The sequence below is a fragment of the Bos indicus genome, chromosome 5 (assembly GCF_029378745.1).
Source record: "Bos indicus isolate NIAB-ARS_2022 breed Sahiwal x Tharparkar chromosome 5, NIAB-ARS_B.indTharparkar_mat_pri_1.0, whole genome shotgun sequence".
Lineage (NCBI taxonomy): Eukaryota > Metazoa > Chordata > Mammalia > Artiodactyla > Bovidae > Bos > Bos indicus.
In genome coordinates, this window is record NC_091764.1 from 86,418,456 (window position 1) to 86,442,148 (window position 23,693).

Here is a 23,693-nt window from a genome sequence, read left to right on the forward strand (position 1 = left end):
CAGTAGTGAAGTGATATATTTTAAGATAATATTTAGTTTTTACTTTGGTTAATTTTTAATTTGAGATATAGTTCACATGCCATACAATTTACCCTTTTTGCGTGTGTACGATTCAGTGGGTTTTAGTATACTCACAATGTTTTGTAACCATCATTACTAATTCCAGAATGTTTTCTTCACTCTAAAAAGAAACCGTGTACCCATTAGCAGTCACTCCTAATTCAAGCTTCTCTATAAAGTGGTGATTTTTGAGGCATAATATTTTAAAGAACTTCTGTTGAGCTGAGATTTATATGGCATGAGAAAAAACCCCACTAATAATGTATTATAGGCCATTGAGCAAAATGTCATAAATTAGAAATCAATACCTAGTGAATTTTATTAAGTTTTCTAATCATGGACTCCTGAGAAATGTAATTGAAACAATACTATATTTCATGTTGACCATTCTATTTTGTGTTGCCTTTCATTTGTGTGTAAATGACAATTGGCATAGCAATGCGTGATGTAAAATAAGATTGTATTGGTACTGCAAAGCCTAATTCTGTCCATGTGAACAGAGAACCATGCATACTGATAGGAACCAGCCTGTTTTATTATCAAAAACCATATTAAATAATACAAACAGTCACACACATTTGAAGAAACAGAATTGCAGTATAAAGACTTCCATTTTTATCATGTAACTACTATCAAGCTATGTAAAATATGTTGTTGTTGTTTAGTCACTAAATTGTGTGCAACTCTTATGAACCCATGGATTGTAGCCCCTAGCCTTCTCTGTCTATGAAATTTTCCAGGCAAGAATAATGGAGTGGGTTGCCACTCTCTTCTCCAGGGGATCTTCCCAACCAAAGAATCAAACCCACATCTCCTGCATTTGCAGCTGGATTCCTTATCACTGAGCCACCAAGGAAGCCCTGTAAAATATGACCTTTAAGAAACAAATGATAACCTAATCCTAAATAATACATCCTTTAAGATATTTTAATCATTGCCTCTTAAAATACTTTTATTCAGCTTAAAATTTCCCTTGGCAAATAAAATAGCCCTGTTTTTACCATACTCTCACAATTGCTTTCTTAATGAATGCTATATTTGCCACCCTTAAGTTTCTTTGATTCCCAACTTTGTGTGTGTGTGTGTGTGTGTTAATTTTATTTTATTTTTAAACTTTATAATATTGTATTGGTTTTGCCACTTTTAAAATAGATTTATTCTTTCCTGAAGTCAACAGACATACTTTGTTTAAGCATGTATTATTTGTACAGTAAGTATCATCATTTTGGTTGACAGGAGTTTAATACATGAAAATGGCTCTTTATAAGAATGTAACATTTAAGTTTTGAAAATCAAGGCTTCTATTAGACAAGGAGAACATTTAAGTCAAACTTGCATAATATTAAGGATGAAATTTCATCGCCTCTTAGTGACAGAGGTCTTAATTCTGCATCATTTGAAAGTGGTCGTATCCTAGTAACAATGCCAATAATAAACACATCATGCAAAAGTAAAAATGTAATAGTGAAATGAGCCATTGAAAGGAAGAGTCAGTGACCATATAATATTTTAGTTTCTATCATATCTAGTAGCAATCTGGTTAAAAAGAAATGACAGTTGCCCTGAAGGAAATAAAGTGGAGGTATTATTGTAGTAGTAGTTTGGAAAGAAAATTGCACTGTGTCTTGACTGGATTATTTCTCTATCCTCCCAAACTATCCCCACCTCTCAGTGGTGCTGCTTCTTGCCTTCTTTATACAAATTGAGTTTGTATCATCTAAACTCATAGGGCCCAGGGGCCCTTTGGTGACAGGGAGGAGGAGGAAAAGGGGAATTAGAAAAAGAAAATGTGACAGGCAGTTTTGAAAAGAGAAGCAATTTTCCTTGTGGGTCTGTTTCTAAATAGGAGTTCTTTAATGCACTATTTTGCTTCTGCAGAGCAGTCAGTCAGAATCAAGTGCACGCTTGTGCTGTTTTGCGGGGCTTGGCACTGACAGGTTTTACTTAGGAGGGGTAGGGATACAGGGGGATCGGATGTGGGGAAGTTAGTATTTTGGTTGTATCAGCCCTGAAGGCAGAGTTAGCACTTGCATTGGGACAAAAGTATTTGTAGTCATCAGATAACTTTGCAGTCAGCTTCAATAGCATCACTCTTTTCTTTTTTTTTTTTTTTTTTTGGCAGCCAAGCTCTTAGTAGAACCATCTGTCTTTCTATTAGTATTTTTGAGGCCTGTTTTGAAGCCACTTTGCTTGGCAAAGTCATTTTCATCCTTGGAAACGATTTTTAAAAAAAGTTATGTGGCTTTTTGCCGAAGAAGACTACTATGTAAAAAATCCACATGGCTGTTCATTTTTGTTCTAAAGGAATATGGCTACTCGTCTTTGTCTTGAATCAAATGAAATTAGAGGTGATACAGCTCCAGTGTGACTGTTGAGAAGTGAGAGGAAGAGATTGCAATTTGAGCAGTGTTTTTATGTTCCTGTTTCACTCAATGAGATGGTCTTTAGTCTTCCTAGTAGATTAATTGGAAGATAAATTGACTCCTTTTTCTAAATTTTAGTGTAGGGTTTGTTTTTTGTTTTTTGTTTTCATTTTCTAAATACCACTTCATTGGGTAGGATAAACTTACAAATTGACTTTCTATTATATGAAGTGAGAAAACACAGGCTATTAGTGGTCATTGAGGACCCTATGCCTCTTCTTGCTAATGGTGGAAAGTCAGCTTTGTCATCTTGGTTACTCCAGTTTGGGTAATTATATCCTGCCTACCTAAACCCCTCTTGTCATCTCATTTGGATATTATATTTTCCATTTTCTCAAAAACTGCTGTAGAGTATCGTTGTGTGCTTCTAAACAGCTGCTGTGCTCCCCACCAAAGGTGGCTGAATTTCAGCTGGAGGTGAGCTGATCCCTATAGACCACATGTGCTTGAATACTATAATACTCACCGGACTAAATTCTTGCAGAACATTTGAAAAGTTCCGATTTTACATTTTGTTTGTAATTGCGCTGACTTAAATCATAAAACTGCCTTTCATTTTAACATTTGTGTATGCCATTTAAACAAGTCTTCTATCACAACTTCTGTATTTTGAGCTCTCACACAAACTGCTCCTTAGTTTCATGGAATAGTCTTTATAGTTTTCTGATTCCTATAGTTTTCTCAACTTAGAAATGCCTTCCAGGCCTCTCTTCCTTTAGAAGAGAAATTTAGAAATTTAGGAATTTAGAAAATCTAAATACCTTTAGATTTTCCTGGGGTAAATCTAAAGCCCATTGCTGTTCAAAAGCAGCTTTGATTTCCTCATAACCTATCCTTGCTGAAGGCCCCGCTATCCCCCTGCCTTTCCCCCACCTGTATGCTGAAATTCATCTTCTCTGATTATCAAGCACAGTGACCAGAAACTCACAAAAGGGAAGACTGACAGCATCAAAATTCTCACTGTCTCTCCTCAGGTGCTAGCCTTTTCCTTTGCCCTTTTTAATCATCTGTGATTACTTTCTTTTTCTTTTCTCACCATAATCATCCCAAACTTCCATACCTTCTCTGAACTCACTTCCTCATTCCCAGCGTCTCTCATTTTCAGGATATGATCTTTGCCTTCAACATTGAGAAAATTTCTTCCATCAGACCTGGTTTTCCTTAACTTCTCATATCCTTGCCTGTAGAACATTATCTGTTTATCCACTTGTGTGGCTCCAATCCTCAGGGCCTGGAGAAGGAGATGTTGTTCCCAGTTGAAATGAATCTCTACACCTCTACCTTGCCTTTCATCCTCCTCGGCAGCTGTGGTCCACCAAGTAACTTCTCTTTCCTACATTTCAAATTCTCAGTATCCACTTGCACCTTTCAGCTAATAAATGTGCTACTGCCTAAAACTCTGCTACTGAAGTAAAATCTCTGCATCCCTATGCAGCTGTCATCAAATGTTTCTCCTGACATCTCATCCAACCTTCTCTGAAGAATTATCTACATTTGCCATCTCCTTTTTCTTGCCTGTTGTTCAGTGTTTGGGCTTCTCTGGTGGCTCAGATGGTTAAGACTCTGCCTGCAATGTGGGAGACCCAGGTTTGATCCCTGGGTCAGGAGGATCCCCTAGAGAAGGAGCTGGAAACCCACTCCCAGTATTCTTGCCTGGAGAATCCCATGGACAGAGGAGTTTGGCAGGCTACAGTCCATGGGTCTCAAAGAGTCAGACACGACTGAACGACTAATACACACATTCAGCGCTCAACCTTTAGGAATATGCTATCTTCCATTCTAATAAATTTGATATTGTTAGATTTACCACTCTCTTCTAATTAACAATTTCAACAATATTTTGTCTCTAAAATACTCTTTCTACAGCACTTTTCACGGAGACAATCAATCTTAGTATTTTACCTCAATCTTAGTATTTCATTGGTTTTTGTGGTACTGTACTTATAATTTTCATCATTCTTATCTTACCTCTTTGTTCTTAGACTCCTCTTCCTCAGCCCTTTGTTGAATTATTTTTGTGACCCAGATGATTTTAAGCTGTCTTCTCTTTATCCTTCAAACCCTCTTTATGGATTATTTAGTCAACTCTCATCAACCAGTGATTCCCCAAACCATAGGCTCTAAAAATGTCTTTCACTAGCTTCAGATGGGAGTATCAATCTGCTTATATCTGCTGGTATGATATCTCCAGTGGAACATTACTTTGACACCTCTAACACATATGTTCAGAACCATGTTCATATCTTTCTATGAAAGAAATCATTACCCCTAATGCTTTGTTTGTTTTTACCAGTATAAATAGTTACATAGACTAGACACTGAGAATTATCTTTGACTCTGTCCTCTTCTCCTTTTCTTATATATTTATATATAGTTTCTTTTTTTCTTTTAGGTACAGAGATTTCTTACATACTCATACACGTGTAACCTCTGCATCATCAACACCTACCTAGTCTCCACTTTGCTTTGCCTTTCAAATCTCTCCTCCATATACCCACCAGGGTATCCCACCTAAACTACATCCAGCAGAGCTTACAGGGGAAACTCTGTATCTGGTTTCTTTTTCTGTTACACAGACTGATAGATGCCAACTTTCTAACACTGATTCTTCCTTATATCTTTTGCTCTTCTACACTGCTTGGTTTTTCCAAGCTATGGTTTTTCCAGTAGTCATGTATGGATGTGAGAGTTGGACTATAAAGAAACCTGAGCACCAAAGAATTGATACTTTTGAACTGTGGTGTTGGAGAAGAGTCTTAAGAGTCCCTTGGACTGCAAGGAGATCCAACCAGTCCATCTTAAAGGAAATCAGTCCTGAATATTCATTGGAAGGACTGATGCTGAAGCTGAAACTCCAATACTTTGGCCACCTGATGGGAAGAACTGACTCATTTGAAAAGACTCTGATGCTGGGAAAGATTGAAGGCAAAAGGAGAAGGGAACAACAGAGGATAAGATGGCTGGATGGCATCACTGACTCAATAGACATGAGTTTGAGTAAACTCTGGGAGTTGGTGATGGACAGGGAGGCCTGGCATGCTACAGTCTATGGTGTCGCAAAGAGTTGGACACGACTGAGCAACTGACCTGAACTGAACTGAACTGAACACTGCTTGGTAGCTTCCCTCTCACATGATTTTTTTTTTTTTTAATCCCTGATAATTTGCTCATTTCTCATCTCCTCTGCTTAAAATTCATTCCTCATACTCCCACCTTTTTGCCTGGTGAACTCCTGCTTATTTGTTCAGAGTCTGTATCTCCTGGACCTATCTCCATGAAGCCTACCTTAAATTCTGGCTATGTTAGGAGTTTCTAGTTTGTACTTTCAGAGTATATCACATACAAGTCTCTGTTGTTGAACTAACACCAGTGTTTTCTAGTTAACTATCCCTTTGCCTCACCAGACTCAGGACTTCTATAGAGCAGATATTGTGTGTGAATTCATCTTTGTATTCCTAGTTACCAAAAAAGTGTGCATTCTATTACAGTTAGTAAAAATGTTGATTGAATGAATAATAAACAGACCTATGGGACTAGAAGCTAAATTAATAACCTTAAATATCTACCTGGTATATTAGTTTCATGGAACCCAATGTAAGATTTTGCAGTAGAATATTTACATAAAATCCTGGAGAAGGAAATGGCAACCCACTTCAGTATTCTTGCCTGGGAAATCCCATAGACAGAGAAGCCTGGTTGGCTACAGTCCAAGGGGTGGCAGAGAGTCAGACCCAACTTAGTGACTGAGCATGATTTACCTAAAATATAAAATATTTCATTATTATTCATAATTGGTAAGTGTTTAGTCATTCATTTACAAGTGTGATAAAGTGATTATGGTGGATTCATTAGATTTTAGGGGTCAAGATTACATTCAGAATCTATGTGGTAGAATTATAGAAAGTGTTAAAACATAATATTCCATCTTAAAGTTTAACATATATAGGAAGTAGCCTCTAAAATTCATTATGTGTTATTCTAACGTGAATATCATGCCCCCGCTAAGAACACCAAAATTTTGTGACAAAAGTATTTTCCTAAAACTTAATTATACATGTCACATATTTTGCAAACCTTAATTAGGAGCTTAAAGGGATTTCATCCATTAAGTAAAGGAAAATAAAGTTAACAGTGAATAGTACTTGGAAGTAGTCAAAATTGGCAAATATATAAGAATAAATTACTAAACTTATTGCATTGATTTTAGAATTTACCCAGGAAACATTGTACTGTTTTGATGTGATATGATGTGTCCTTTTCTTCCAAAGTTTGGCTAATTTTTAGCAACAGGGAGCTAAAAATTACATAAGATACAGCAATAATACAGTTGATGCTCATTATTTGCACTACTTATGTTCTATAAAGGTGACATGAACACTGAATTAGCAGATGCTGAGCAACTGCTTCTAAAGGAAACACAGACTTATGCTCTGAGGAGCCTTTGGTCACACTATTTACATCAACTGATCAATACATGTACTTGTTTTATGTATGTTTCTGTTTAAAGACAACTTACTAATATGTATTATTGATTCTGTGTGCATTTTAAACAGCAAAATCATCAAAATTTCTTGCTCCCTTGCACAGGTCTGTAAGTGATCACAAAAGCACTAGTACAAGTAAACTTGGGGAGGGTATAAGCAAATTTCAGTGAGTAGGCAAATTGGCAAATACAGAATCTGCCAATAAGGAGGATGAACTCTATTGAAATGTGGTTTTAGTTGCATAGATGAATTAACCACAGATCTTGGATTGTGTATGTTTTACCGTTTACTTTATTCTGAAAACAGTTTAGTACAGTGCTATGTAATCTGTCCTATAATATTCCAAAATAAACACATCATTGGGGCTATGAAATTAGGTTTATTTTTTATTTTAGTTTTTCCTTTCCCTTGTAGTTCCTTCTGTTCCCCACCCCCAGTTCTTCCCAAGTGTTGGAAAAGTGTACTAGATTATTAGGAGATGAGTTTCAATGTTAACTTTGGGATCTTGAACAATATATTTGGCCAAACTAAGTCTCATTTATTTATCAGCACAATGACTGTATTATGCCAGATAATTTTGAAGATCTTTCTCAGTCTTGAAAGTATTATTTTATATATGTGGATCTTGGAAAATTATGGCACTAAAAAAATTTTAATACTAAAGCAAAATATTTTTTTAAATTATAGTAAAATAACAGATTTTAAAAGCCCCAAAATTTATTGTAATTTATTCTTTAAAATACTAAAATGTTTACCTGAAAGATTATTTTAAATGAAACTAGAACACTTTCTAACACCATACACAAAAATAAACTCAAAATGGATTAAAGATCTAAACATAAGGCCAGAAACTATAAAACTCCTAGAGGAGAACATAGGCAAAACACTCTCTGACATACATCACAGCAGGATCCTCTATGACCCACCTCCCAGAATATTGGAAATAAAAACAAAAATAAACAAATGAGATCTAATTAACCTTAAAAGCTTCTGTACATCAAAGGAAACTATTAGCAAGGTGAAAAGACAGCCTTCAGAATGGGAGAAAATAATAGCAAATGAAGCAACTGACAAACAACTAATCTCAAAAATATACAAGCAACTCCTACAGCTCAACTCCAGAAAAATAAAGGACCCAATCAAAAAATGGGCCAAAGAACTAAATAGCATTTCTCCAAAGAAGACATACAGATAGCTAACAAACACATGAAAAGATGCTCAACATCACTCATTATCAGAGAAATGCAAATCAAGACCACTATAAGGTACCATTTCATGCCAGTCAGAATGGCTGTGATGCAAAAGTCTACAAGTAATAAATGCTGGAGAGGGTGTGGAGAAAAGGGAACCCTCTTACACTGTTGGTGGGAATGCAAACTAGTACAGCCACTATGGAGAACAGTGTGGAGATTCCTTAAAAGACTGGAAATAGAACTGCCTTATGATCCAGCAATCCCACTGCTGGGCATACACACTGAGGAAACCAGAAGGGAAAGAGACACGTGTACCCCAATGTTCATCGCAGCACTGTTTATAATAGCCAGGACATGGAAGCAACCTAGACGTCCATCAGCAGATGAATGGATAAGAAAGCAGTGGTACATATACACAATGGAGTATTACTCAGCCATTAAAAAGAATACATTTGAATCAGTTCTAATGAGGTGGATGAAACTGGAGCCTATTATACAGAGTGAAGTAAGCCAGAAAGAAAAACACCAATACAGTATACTAACACATATATATGGAATTTAGAAAGATGGTAACAATAACCCTGTGTACGAGACAGCAAAAGAGACAATGATGTATAGAACAGTCTTATGGACTCTGTGGTAGAGGGAGAGGGTGGGAAGATTTGGGAGAATGGCATTGAAACATGTAAAATATCATGTATGAAACGAGTTGCCAGTCCAGGTTCAATGCATGATACTGGATGCTTGGGGCTAGTGCACTGGGACGACCCAGAGGGATGGTATGGGGAGGGAGGAGGGAGGAGGGTTCAGGATGGGGAACACATGTATACCTGTGGCGGATTCATTTTGATATTTGGCAAAACTAATACAATTTTGTAAAGTTTAAAAATAAAAAAATAAAAAAATAAAAAAAAAAAAAAAGAAAAAACATGCAGGAGGTCACAGCATTTAAAAATAAATAAATAAATAAATTATTTGAGTATGAATGAATTACCTGGGTAAAAACTGTCACACACACAAGTAGAGATTTATGTACATGCAGTAACCAATTAAACAGTATAACAAAAAAATTAACTTTTCAATAGCAATATAAATATTTTTAAAAACCTTAGAAATAAAATTACCAAGGAAAATACAATAAGTATTTGAAGAAGATTCTAATAAATTGAAAGATATAACCTGCCATCAAGCAATTAGGTTAATGAATTCAGCAAGGAATTCCATATCCTAAAATTAATATGGAAAAATAAATGTAAATAAAACCAGGAAATACTTGAGAAAGAAAATAATGATAGAATACTAATATCTGCAAAGCTGTAATAATTAAAACATTATTAGAACATGGATAGGCAAGTCTGTCTGTTCAGTACAGATGTAATATATTTCCAGTATTTCTGTATTACTTTGATATTTCTTCATGCATGCATATTCCCAAGAATCATGGATTTATCTTAATGTATGTGACCTTTTATCCATATCTTAAGAACAGGAACACAAAGCAGCTGGTTTTTCATGCTGCCATTTTTCTCCAGTGAACCTGAATTCCTTTCTGGTTGTTAAAGAACTTTGTTGTCCACAGGCCTTTTGTGGACATTTGGAGTTAGTGTGCACAGAAGAAATTACATAGATAGAATTATATAATACATTCTTCTTCTTTATTTATGAATTATTAATTCATATAATAATTAAGATGCTGCTCTAAGTTGCAATTATAAATAAGTTACAACCTCTTTCCTAAATGAGCTCGTAGGTCTTAAGGGAGACGCAAGTTATACAAGTAACTATTATTCAATACATTAAGTATTGTATTATTTATTGTAAGTATTGTAAGTATTTGTGAGATTTAAGAAGTAACAATTGTTTCTGCCTGAAAACTGGCATCATAAGAAAGAAATACTTCACAGGCAAAGGCATTATGTGGGTCTCAAAAGCCTTTGAAAAATAAGTAGAATTTTTTGCCAAGAAGAAAAGGAAAAGAGAAATTGCTAAAAACAGAGGAGAAAAATACTTTTGGGTCTCTTCAAGTGTGGAAAAGTACCATGTATGCAAGGAAGTCTTCATGATCCATTGAGACAAGAGTACAGGATATATGAAGGAGGGCAGAAAAATGGCTGAAAAGATGGAGTAGGAACACACTGTGAATAAACTTGAATAATATGTAGAAGGATTTGGTCATTATTCTCTTAGTGAAAGCAAACCATCCCAAAGCTTTTCATAAGAGGAGCATGTGAAATACAGATACAAGGCTCGTTTAGAAAGAACTCTATAAGGAATATAGTTTAATATCCTCTCAGCACCAGACCTGTAAGAGGCAGAGTCTCCCTTTCAAATACTTGTATACCTGAAGTTGACGTAGTTGCCTATAGAAGTGAAAGTTTAGTCACTCAGTCGTGTCCAACTCTTTGCGACCCCATGGACATGAAATTCTCCAGGCAAGAATGCTGGAGCGGGTAGCCATTCCCTTCTGCAGGGACTCGGGGATCGACTAAGGGATCGAACCTGGGTCTCCTGCAGAGCAGGCAGATTCTTTACGTCAAGGCAAAACAAGAAGACCAAAAAAAAAAAAACCTGTTGACGATGACTTCAGCATTCTTTAAGACAGTACTTCTCAAACCTGGATGCACATTGGAATCATCAGGGGGACATTAAATAAGGCTGATGGCTGGGTCTCACTCCTGTTGGTTCAGTCTGGAAACAGTCTGGGCACTGAGTATTTTACAGAGCTTGCCGGTGATTCTAAAATGCACATTCAAGTTTAAGAACTACTTCACTAAAACAAGAACCTATTGTTTCTGCAATTGTGCAAGTTATTTTCCCCAAATTTTAAGGTCTCTGCAGTTTGGATGCCTCTTCTAACCCTTGTATACATTCCATTTGAAGTTCCTTTCTTCTTATCTCTAAAGTGCTCATTAAATTTATAACCATCTTATAAATCATTTAACCAATGGTGTCTCAGAAAGACAATGTACTATATAAAATATAATGACTTATTTCCAATCAAGGAAATATGAAGGATACAGTGTAGCTGGTGATAACCCTTAACCAGTATGGCTGGTTTGTTGCTTATTTCTTTGTTTGATTGTTATTCTGGTCTATGTCCTCTTCTTACACAGAACCAGCCCCCATGCTGTTTTTTCTTCAAATGTCTCCCATTATTCCAGGCCACTTTTTCCTGCTCAGCATGCAGTCTCTAATTTTAATTAATTGTTTTCCAGTGGTTTCTTAATAAGGTTTATCTTTTCCCCAGTATGTTCAAAAAATTTTGGCTGTAGTTGTTATAACATCTACAACCTTCAGCTCTAACCTTAAAACATTGTCTTTTTGTTTTCTGGTTGTGTTGTTCACCTTATTTCACTCCGGTGGCAGTGATAGATAGGTTTTAAAATACTTTTTGCTAAAAGAAATGCTTTCCAGTTTGGAGTCGTTTCTGAAAACTGATTTCTCATTCTTTAGTGCTCCTTTCTCTTTCTGCCTGCCTGGCTGGCTGGCTGGTTGGCTCTTTCTCTCTCTCTCCCCAGCCCCCATCCTCATCATGCCTTCTCTCTCTCTCTCTTTGTCCCTCTCTCTCTCAACATTCCCCACTCCCCACCAACACCACCACTCACCAACCAAAATCTCAGAAATATCTCAGAGGTTTAGTATGAAAGATGAAATGAAGGAGAAACTGAGGGTAGACTTTTGAAATGAGAAATGAGAATAAGAATTGTGTGTCCTAAGAATATCAGTGTGAGAAAGGGAAATCAAGTCTGGGAGATATTTCAGAGTTGCTGTTAAGGTTAGCAACTGAATGAATTTGTTTTGTGTTTTTGATTTGTGTATGTGCTTGTTTTACATTTAACTGTTATCTGCACTCTAATATAAGCTCCATGGGCATAGGATCTTGGTTGTCTTGTTCAGTACAGTGTCTGTACTACCTAGCTCATTTTCTTATACATAGTATGTGTTCATAAAATAGTTATTTTCCAAATAACTGCATTAATGTGAGGGAAAAATAGTAAAGGAGAGCAAAATGTCAGAGGTGTGATTTTTAGCATGATTATACATTCTCATTCATATGTTCACTGACAAACACTAACCAGTAACCATGTCCACCAGAGAAATCTGGTTGAAATATTTGGAAAACTATCTTAAATATTTCAGTAAATGACAACCTCTGCATTTAATAATAATGTGACATAGCTGCAGAAATTGCTGCATTAGTTTATATTTCTAGAAATTATTGTTCAATTCAAAGAAAATAGTGATTCCTTTGTATTAGATTATTGAATTATATGAATCCCACATTCTGAGAGTGACACATGAAAATTAAAGTGTGTTCAAAGATGGCAACCAAAACAGAGGTCATATGATTTGAAAGTGAAAGAGAAAGTCACTCAGTTGTGTCCGAATCTTTGCAACCCCATGGACTATACATACAGTTCAGTTCAGTCACTCAGTCGTGTCCAACTCTTTGCGACCCTAAAGACTGCAGCACGCCAGGCCTCCCTGTCCATCACCAACTCCGAGAGTTTACTCAAACTCATGTCCATTGAGTCGGTGATGCCATCCAATCATCTCATCCTCTCTCGTCCCCTTCTCCTCCTGCCCTCAATCTTTCCCAGAATCACGGTCTTTTCCAGTAAGTCATTTCTTCACATCAGGTGGCCAAAAGATTGGAGTTTCAGCTTCAACATCAGTCCTTCCAATGAACATTCAGGGCTGTTTTCCTTTAGGATTTGTTGGATCTCCTTGTAGTCCAAGGGACTCTCAAGAGTCTTCTCCAACACCACAGTTCAAAAGCATCAATTCTTCAGCACTCAGCTTTCTTTACAGTCCAACTCTCACATCCATACATGACTACTGGAAAAACCATAGCCTTGACTAGACACACCTTTGTTGGCAAAGTAATGTCTCTGCTTTTTAACATGCTGTCTAGGTTGGTGGTAACTTTTCTTCCAAGGAGTAAGTGTCTTTTTATTTCATGGCTGCAGGCACCATCTGCAGTGATTTTGGAGCCCAAGAAAATAAAGTCGGCCACTGTTTCCACTGTTTCCCATCTATTTGCCATGAAGTGATAGGACCAGATGCCATGATCTTAGTTTTCTGAATGTTGAGCTTTAAGCCAACTTTTTCACTCTCAAATTTTACTTTCATCAAGAGGCTTTTTAGTTCCCCTTCACTTTCTGCCATAAGGGCAGTGTCATCTGCATATCTGAGGTTATTGATATTTCTCCCAGCAGTCTTGATTCCAGCTTGTGCTTCTTCCAGCCCAATGTTTCTCATGATGTACTCTGCATATAAGTTAAATAAGCATGGTGACAATATACAGCCTTAACGTTCTCCTTTTCCTATTTGGAACCAGTCTGTTGTTCCATGTCCAGTTCTAACTGTTGCTTCCTGACCTGCATACAGATTTCTCAAGAGGCAGGTTAGGTGGTCTCGTATTCCCATCTCTTTCAGAATTTTCCACAGTTTATTGTGATCCACACAGTCAAAGGCTTTGGCATAGTCACTAAAGCAGAAATAGTTGTTTTTCTGGAACCCTCTTGCTTTTTTGATGATCCAGCAGATGTTGGCAATTTGATCTCTGTTTCCTCTGCCTTTTCTAAAACCAGCTTGAACATCTGGAAGTTCACGGTTGATGTATTGCTGTAGCCTGGCTTGGAGAATTTTGAGCATTACTTTGCTAGCGTGTGAGATGAGTGCAATTGTGTGGTAGTTTGAGCATTCTTTGGCATTGCCTTTCTTAGGGATTGGAATGAAAACTGACCTTTTCCAGTCCTGTGGCCACAGCCGAGTTTTCCAAATTTACGGTGGCATATTGAGTCCATCACTTTCACAGCATCAACTTTTAGGATTTGAAATAGCTCAACTAGAATTCTATCACCTCCACTAGCTTTGTTCATAGTGATGCTTTCTAAGGCCTTCTTGACTTCACATTCCAGGATGTCTTGCTCTAGGTGAGTGATCACACCATTGTGATTATCTGGGTCATGAAGATCTTTTTTGTACAGCTCTTCTGTGTATTCTTGCCACTTCCTCTTAATATCTTCTGCTTCTATTAGATCCATATCATTTCTGTCCTTTATTGAGCCCGACTCCAGGCCAGAATACTTGAGTGGGTAGCTATTCCCTTCTCCAGGGGATCTTCCCAATCCAGGAATCAAACCCTGGTCTCCCTCATTACAGGTGGATTCTTTACCAGCTGAGCCACCAGGGAAGCCCAAGAGTACTGGAATGGGAAGCCTATACTATCTCCAGCAGATCTTCCTGACCCAGGAATCGAACCAGGGTCTCCTGCATTGCAGGTGGATTCTTTACCAGCTGAGCCACCAGGGAAGCCATATGGTTTGAGGAATGGTTCAGTTGCCTGAAAGAAGATAGATGACAAAAAAGTCTAGGACAGAGAAGGATCCAAGGAACCAGATCATAGACATAGTTTTGACCCGTCCCCATCCCATTCCATGGCCATGGCAAATCAGTTCTCTTTTGGCCCCAGTTGCCTCTTCTATTAGAGACTTCCCAAGAGGCGCAGTGGCAAAGAGTCCTCCTGCCAATGCTAGAGGTGCAAGAGACACAAATTGGATCCCTGGGTTAGAAAGATGCCTTGGAGAAGGGAATGGCAACCCATTCCAGTATTCCATGTACAGAAGAGCCTGGTGGATTACAGTCCACGGACTTGCAAATAGTCAGACGCAGCAGAGCATACATGTGCGCGTTAAGGTTCACACACACACACCACTTCTGTAAAGAATAGAGAAAGTCTTAATACTCTCTAAGCTTTCTTCCAGATCTTTTATTCAAACATTAAAAAACTCAAAATTACGCATGAACATGAGAATTATCTTCAAGTAGTGAAGAACCTATAAAATGGTACAGTTTAGTTAATTTTGTTTTAGAAGGTAGAATTAGTCCAACAGATGGGATTTATAAAAGGAGATTTTAGTTCAACCTAACTGGTACCTTTAAAATCATTATATTAATGCAATAGGAAAAGACTTGTAGTGTGAAGCATCAATAGATACTTCACCACTGTCAAGGATATATGTAGGGAAATTATTCATCAGGTTAGAAAGTGAACTTGATATCACCTTCCAGGTATAGTATTTAGTATTCTGAATCTGCTGTCTAAAGCAGTCCCAAGGCAGTCTCACGTCCAGTGTTCTAGCAAACTTGTATATTGAACTGAATATTTTTTTTTTCCCTTTTATCATAAAATAAGGAGGGTTGGGAAGCATGGAATGTCAAGACTTCTTCTCTTTGATTCGCTCTAATACGTTCAGCAGGTTCAAGGTCAACTGCCGCCATTAATGATTCCCGTATTCCCTCCCGATCAACGGACACTGGCTGCAGCTGCCCAGCAAGGATTCCTCCTTCCTCCAGGCTTCAGCTATAAGGCTGGATGTAGTAAGTACCGTTGATTTTTCATTTGGGAGTGGGTGGAGGGCATGTCTTTAGGCAATTTAATATTCCTGCCACACCAAGAAATGAGATCACCCGTATAGCATTTTTATTTTAAAGGGGAAATACATGGAAAATGAAGAAAAGGGTTTATGTTGATATTTAAGTGCCTAAAATATTTCTGTGTTTCTGAAGCCAATATTTGTTTTTTATAATTTGGTTTCATAACTTTTATTTCCAGTGTATTCCTAAAATATGAGTATGATTTCCAGGTTGAATTTATTTTTACACAGGTAAAATAGGAATATCCCCAGCTTCCCTAGTAGCTCAGATGGTAAAGAATCCACCTGCAGTGTGGAAGACCTATATATGATCCCTGGGTAGGGAAGATCCCCTGTAAAAGGGAATGGCAACCCACTCCAGTATTCTTGCCTGGAAAATTCCATGGCAGAGGAGCCTGGCAGGCTTCAGTCCATGGGGTCACAAAGAGAAGACAGGAATATGCAGTTTAATAGGTTTCCATTGTGGAGAAGGCAGTGGCAACCCACTACAGTACTCTTGCCTGGAAAATCCCATGGACGGAGAAGCCTGGTAGGCTGCAGTCTACAGGGTTGCTAAGAGTCCAGCACGACTGAGCGACTTCACTTTCACTTTTCACTTTCGTGCATTGGAGAAGGAAATGGCAACCCACTCCAGTGTTCTTGCCTGGAGAATCCCAGGGACAGAGGAGCCTGGTAGGAGGCCGTCTATGGGGTCACACAGAGTCAGGACTGAAGCGACTTAGCAGCAGCAGCAGCAGCAGGTTTCCATTGTGGTTTAAAATAAACCCAAGTTTCCTAACGTGAATTAGCTGGCCTTCTATTATCCATCTCCTCCCTATATTTACAGCCTAGTTTCTCACTGGTATTCTTTTAGCTCTTAGACCAAACCATACTCTCTTAACCTGTGAGTTGAATTGTCTGGGTTCACTCTCCTTGGTGTCGTGAACCTCTTCCAACTCAGACCAGGGAAGGCTGGCCTGAACTAGTTAGATCCCTTTCTCCAGGTTCCTTTGGACCCTGTATATTTTCTTCCACTTCAATTGTAAACTGAGGGCCAGTGCACCTTCCGTTTCATTTATTGTTATAGCTAAAGTTTTAGTACAATATTCAACTATTTGTTGAATGAATTAATGAGCATTCGTTACAAACAAAAAAAAGGCATTTTTATACTGATAGTCTATATTGAGATGACTGTTTATATTGCTTATTAACTTTAGTCACCTGTGTTTATGACCATTTTTTAAACCAAAATCAAAATTCTACACTGTTTTGGAAACAATCTAATACTTTATTTTCCAAAATTCAGATACTCAAAATGCAAACTATAATCTGTAGATAAAAATAGTAACAAATTCCAAAGAGAGTCTAGGCTGCTAAGCTGAGTATCTTCCAGAACATCATTGTCATGCTCAAAAAATTCAGAGAAAGCAAGTATATTGAAGTATTTTCATAGATCAAAGTAGAATACCATTGAAAACAATTAGCAAAATATTATCACTTTATATATTTATGTAGAATATTTTGGAAGTTCCAGTAGATTTTGTTTCATTTATATGTTAATAAATTGTCCCATTAACATCCTGCTATGCTTCAACACTTATTGCATTTGAGAAATTTGTTGAATATTACTAGAAATCAGATATACTTCCTGCTAAATGATGTCTTGAAATTTCATATTTAACATTCGTTTCTAGTTTTTACACCTTCCTTTGTACAGTATTGAAGAAGTGGGATGTAATTCTTTAAATATATAGAGCCATAAATATGAGTAGATGCACCTATGGAGTCTAGGTAAAAACGAACTGAACTGAGGAGTTTCAGAATTCAGACTTGTAAGGCACTTTGTTCTTTACAGTTTTAACATGACTTTTGAATATCTTTCTCTTTGGTTTCCTATGTTTTAAGATGGTGTTCTCACTCTGGATCTTTAATTTATTCATTTAATATGTTTGTCACATAATTGTGTCTTTGTAGACTGATTCATCCAGAAATACCAGCTTCCTTTTTTTTTAACTAAGGACTACATTTATATTCTAAATGTTTAAATTCTAAAAATCACTTAAATTTTAAGAAGAAAATTTTAAATTCTATCACTACATTAATTTCTGAGTTTTTAATTGTAAAATATATTTTGTTTCCATATACCTAAGGAATTACTATTCACATTAAATGCATATTGCCAATGTGTTTTTTTGTAGCTTTGGTTACTAAAGTTAAAGAAAAAATGCTTTTAAAAATCAGATTGCCTCAGATTGCACCTGCAGTACATACATATAGACCAGTTCTGTTTTCCAAAAAGAAATGTTTTAAGCAACTGTAAAAATAAGTCCCATTTTCAGATACTTGAAGAGAAAACCTCATTGAGTGTGAACAATAGTATAACTACGGACCTGGAAAAGGTCAGGAACACCTCTCCCTCACTCCCATTTGATGAGTTGGCATAGTGAACTTGTTCAGTGTTCGTGTAATGTGGCATGGAGAAATACATCCCTTCCTAAAGTTATTGGTATATCAACCATTTGATATTTATACCTTCAGTGCTTAAAGTTATAAATGATACCACATCTTTAGTATGTTTGGAAATAAAATAGGATAAAATCTCTACAGCTGCTGGCATGCTTAAAACTACAGTCATGCCAAACTCTGAATCTAAGATGAAGCCAGTAGCAAAATTAAGTGCCACCCTTGTTGACACGCTCATGCTCTGAGTCAGTTTGAGTTGAGGAGCTAGGTGGAAGCGATAAATAGTCCAGACTATTTCCTCCATAATCATGTATCAGGAGAGGAATTGAGATAGGGAAAGAAGCAAATCTCTCCATCATCCCTCTTCAGTGGGGCTTCCTATTTTATCCCCCACCCTCAAATTTTCTGTCATTTGTGACATGTCTGGCTCTCATTTGTTTTCAGTAATAGTACATAGTTTTTAATGACAGTGACTCTGACTAATCCATCTTGATTTTAGTCCCAAGCAAATATGAAAGATGAACTATTTTTAATATACTCAAATGCTTTTCATCAATCCATTCAAGAAGGTACTGATGATACATTTTTCTATTTAAACTTGATGTGTCTTGATAAATACAATTAAATAAATAAAATTTGAAACTACCCAAGAAAGTTAAAATAATATCAATGGGGAAAAAATAAAATTACAAGTTGGGTAACCTAACCATCATACATTGAGTTAGTATCTCCTATTTTCCAAAAAGAAGTTTTTCATTGAAAATAAAGGTATTTTGCCTATAATGAATATAATTGTAGAAATATGGTGTGGAATGGACACCTACAGAATATCGTTACTAGGATTTCTCTCAACTACTAGAAAGCATATCATTAAACAATATACAAATAAATAGCACAGCCAGAGACTTCAGAGCAAAGTGGGTAGATAGAAAAGTTTTATTGAATGTTGTAGTCTACTCTTATCTATGAATATGTAGATCAGTTTGCAAATGTTGATATATCACCAGAATTTTAGTTGTTTTGGCATTTGCTCTTAGTAAAAATCAATCATGAACCCACACTTCTCCATGTATCTCTATCTAGTTATTGTTTTTCTTACTTATGTCTTAAAATGTAAAAATACTTCCAGACTTCTAAGGTAAAATAATGGTATATTATTAAATTGAGCACTTTTAATATATGCAATAACTGGAAAACAGTTGTGTAAAAACACTGCTTTAATCAATCAACTCAATTCAGAGACTATTTCATTCAGGAAAAAATAAATGATCTTTATTTTTAACTAATAAGTTCTATGAAAATTGTCAATTCAGTTGTTATATGTAAACACACCCCAGATTTTATATTGTATAATCTAAGATCCCAATTTTAAATTATATTTGTGGATATTAGCTCATTTTAAGTAGAAAGCAATCATTAAAGCCCTTGGAAATAAATTTGAAAAACTAAATAATGAAGGTTCAAATTCTGAATTATAAAATAAATGTAATCTACAAATGAGTTGGTTCGAGTACACTTTGGATGGTTGAAAACTCCACGGACACAGTCCATTTGCTTCTGCTGGAAAGACTGAGTGGAATTCTGAGCTCTCAACCAAAGACTTGAACCTGTGAACTGCAAAGCTTGTATCCAGTAGATATTTTTGAAATAAAATGTGCGTACCTTTTGTACCTGTAGAACTATTTTATGTTGGCAGGAAGACTTTTGTCCTGGCTCACCATAGAAAAAAATCTATGAAAATTTAAAATTATTTTGAAGATGTCTGTTGGTTTTAGCTCAACAGTTTAGACTTGAGAAAGACATTTGAGATAAGGTGGTTGAAGGCCATAAGTTTGGTCAATACCAATTTCTCTGACCCCAACTTTCAGTTCTCTTTTTGTTACACACAGCTTCCTCATACCCTGTCTCGCACTCAGGTTAAGCACTGTTCCTTCAGAGCATATATTTGATAGGCAGAAATAAAAGGAAGAAGTTCTTCTCTTCTTACTAATGACTGTAGTCCTCTGCCTCTCTCCTTTCTATTTCAGTGTAAAACTTCTAGCCATGTAAATCTACTAGATGCTTTAGAAATTTTGGACAGGAAGATATTTTATGTGGAAATTTTAAAAAATCTACAGGAAGGCAAAATCCAATAGAATAGCCACACACACACACGTATGTGTGTGTGTGTGTGATGTGTGTGTGTGTGTGTGTATACACACATATATTAGGAAATAAACAGTTGTAAATAGGTTGGCTTGATAGTTTTGGCCCAAAGTGTCAAAACGAATATATCACATAGCCACAGATATTGTATCTTCCCCATAGATGGGCTGTAGTGCCCAAACTGTGTGCTAAAGTACCAGGGTGCTGTAGCTAATTCACAGGACACAGAGGATGTTTTAAAATTTCAAGGAAAATACAGAGGCATCTCTAAAACACTACATAAAAGGCATGAGTTGTTTGGAACTTGTTACTTAATAAAATGGAGCAGTTGGACATTTCTTTTGTCCTTAGGGTACCATGAAAGAATTATTGAGCCATGGATGGTGCCTGAATCTAAGACATTTAGGAACTTATAGCCTGTTATACGGAAGAGCCTGGTAGGCTGCAGTCCATGGGGTCGCTAAGAGTTGGACACGACTGAGCGACTTCACTTTCACTTTTCACTTGCATGCATTGGAGAAGGAAATGGCAACCCACTCCAGTGTTCTTGCCTGGAGAATCCCAGGGACGGGGCAGCCTGGTGGGCTGCGGTCTATGGGGTCACACAGAGTCAGACATGACTGACATGACTTAGCAGCAGCAGAAGCAGCCTGTTACATATTCATTTTAAACATTATAACTTTTTAACTTGATAGTTATTGTTATTGACCTATCACATTACAACCACAGAATAGAATGTTGTAACAAAATTTACCTTGCACTTACAGGGATACCTGTAATATTATACAGATAAGCAATTGATTCGCCACATCATGCTACTTGATTGGCCTTGTGCAAGTTATTGAGCTTCAATTTCCTGACCTACAAAATGGATTAATAACACCTATTTTACCAAATTGTTATGGAGATTGAATAGGATTATATATGCAAGACTGCCTCCCATTGTGTCTATCTCAAGTTACTTAAAAATGCTAAATACTGAGCATAATACCAGCAAAAACTGTCCCCCCCCCACCAAAATAATATTATAAACCCACACCCAGCAGTTAATGACATTTCATGATCTACCTATATAGGATCAAATTCATTCTGCCACACCTGAATGATGTTTTCTCCGACTAGGAAAGTATTATTGTTTAGAGAAAAAATATTATAGTGCTGATAGAAACATTCATCTCATAGGATACAATCTTAACCCTAACTGTTTTAATTATAATCACCAAGTTTTAAACTTTTTATCATTTTCCACTCACCTATTAGAGGTCATGTTGGAAGAAATCATGTGATTTTTAAAAAATGTATTTAGTCATTGTTTTGGTTGTTTGAAACTGGAAATATATTCACATATTCATTCTGCATTTTAACACATTGATTAATTTTTCAGAAACGTGCTAAATAAAATAGCCATATAAAGTTACTGATTGAAATATTTAATTGCCTTCTGAGATTAGCTTAAATAAATGGAAGTCGATGAGCCAAGCTTAATAAACTTAAAATATGCTGTATTTACTCTTCATCAGTTTTCTGAACAGTATTTCCGCTTCCAATAAAAAAGGAAACTCTCAGTTAATTAGTTCCTCATATTCCACGATAAAATTAATGTTTAGGAGTTAAATACCATAAACTTCCTCAGGCACATTTGCTGATGTGTTCCTGTTTTTAGTTAATGTCACATGTTTCATTGTTTAATGGGGGTATCATGTGGGTTTCATTATATCTCTCTGGTGCAGAGGGTCCATGTGTCTGGCATTTTAGGAGACTGCATGCTAATTTCTGATTTAACTGTGTCAACTGTATCAGCTGACATATAGGTCATTGACAATCAGTGCTGAAACAATCACCAAATCACAAGCTAAAAACCATTGACATGGTATGCTTTTATTGAACTGACAAAATAGGAAACATGTGTTGTCAGGATCACATACTGTAGATTCTTTGTACATAAGTGGAGAGAAGATGTAATCATATCTTCAGGCTTCTGTGTGTGTTAGAATTATTGTGACCAGCTCTTCTTCTTCCCTCGCCTCCCCTCCCCAAATCTTAGAAATCAATGACACTGGGCAAACATAACTCAGTTTCAGATCAGATCAGATCAGATCAGTCGCTCAGTCGTGTCCGACTCTTTGCAACCCCATGAATCACAGCACGCCAGGCCTCCCTGTCCATCACCAACTCCCGGAGTTCACTCAAGCTCACATCCATCGAGTCAGTGATGCCATCCAGCCATCTCATCCTCTGTCGTCCCCTTCTCCTCCTGCCCCCAATCCCTCCCAGCATCAGAGTCTTTTCCAATGAGTCAACTCGTCGCATGAGGTGGCCAAAGTACTGGAGTTTCAGCTTTAGCATCATTCCTTTCAAAGAAATCCCAGGGCTGATCTCCTTCAGAATGGACTGGTTGGATCTCCTTGCAGTCCAAGGGACTCTCAAGAGTTTAAAGCTTTGTAAATATTTATTTTTGTAAAGAAGAGTTTTGTAACTAAAGAGTCAATCAGTTAAGTTCTCATGTTAGATTGGTGGCATTAAAATATGAAATGATTAAAAAGTAAAGAGAACTGAGTACAGAAATTATGTGGTGACAGCCACCTTCCAATTCCCATGGATTAGATGTTTCTAGGTCAGTAAAATAGTTGTTTTCCTTTTTGCCAAATAATGGAGTTTACAATATTCATCACTGAGAAAAGATATATATATATATATATATCTTTACTGTGACAGTGTCATAACTTAGTATAGAAATGATAGCTTATTTTGTGCCTTATTGTTTACATACAGAGAGACATATTAATGTTAAGCAGTATATCTCTGTGAAGTAGTAACTGTGCTATATTAATAACCAGTATTTGGTCCAGTCTCCCCACCGCCCCCCACCACATACAGTGCTGCTGCTACTGCTAAGTCGCTTCAGTCGTGTCCGACTCTGTGCGACCCCATAGACGGCAGCCCACCAGGCTTCCCCGTCCCTGGATTCTCCAGGCAAGAACACTGGAGTGGGTTGCCATTTCCGTCTCCAATGCATGAAAGTGAAAAGTGAAAGTGAAGTCGCTCAGTCGTGTCCAACTCTTAGCGACCCCACGGACTGCAGCCTACCAGGCTCCTCCGTCCATGGGATTTTCCAGGCAAGAGTACTGGAGTGGGGTGCCATTGCCTTCTCCAACCACACACACTACCACCACCAAAACACACACATACAAGCAAACAAACAAAAAAAACACAATAGCCCTTTCTTTGATAAATTCTTCAGATTTCATTAGACTAAAACTATAATCTTTTAATCCATCTTGTTTGCTTTTTAACAGTTAAGAACATTAAGAATGCCTTCAGTTAAAATATGAACTGATTCAGCTCAGTGTTTTCTTTTTGACGTGATTCTCATTCCTGATACCAGAGTTCAGATTGGCTAGTGACACTGTGTTTCAGCCAAAAGGCCTCAAAATGTATTACCTTATGAATTTGTATCCTAGTCCTCAGAATTCCAGGTTTGTATTATAGTTGCCACAGCAAACA

At 36.9% G+C, this 23,693-nt stretch overlaps 1 protein-coding gene across 35 annotated transcripts in view; it reads left to right on the forward strand.

Annotated features, from left to right (window-relative positions):
- Positions 1 to 23,693, forward strand: part of SOX5 (SRY-box transcription factor 5) — a 1,171,821-nt gene that overhangs the window by 996,154 nt on the left and 151,974 nt on the right. For 32 of the 35 annotated variants that reach the window (XM_070788609.1, XM_070788604.1, XM_070788607.1 and 29 more), the window contains one exon: positions 15,423 to 15,546. In XM_070788609.1, the coding sequence (XP_070644710.1) occupies positions 15,423 to 15,546 (124 nt within the window). The remainder of the gene's footprint in view (positions 1 to 15,422; positions 15,547 to 23,693) is intronic. The other 3 variants (XM_070788622.1, XM_070788591.1, XM_070788595.1) reach the window with 1 other exon arrangement.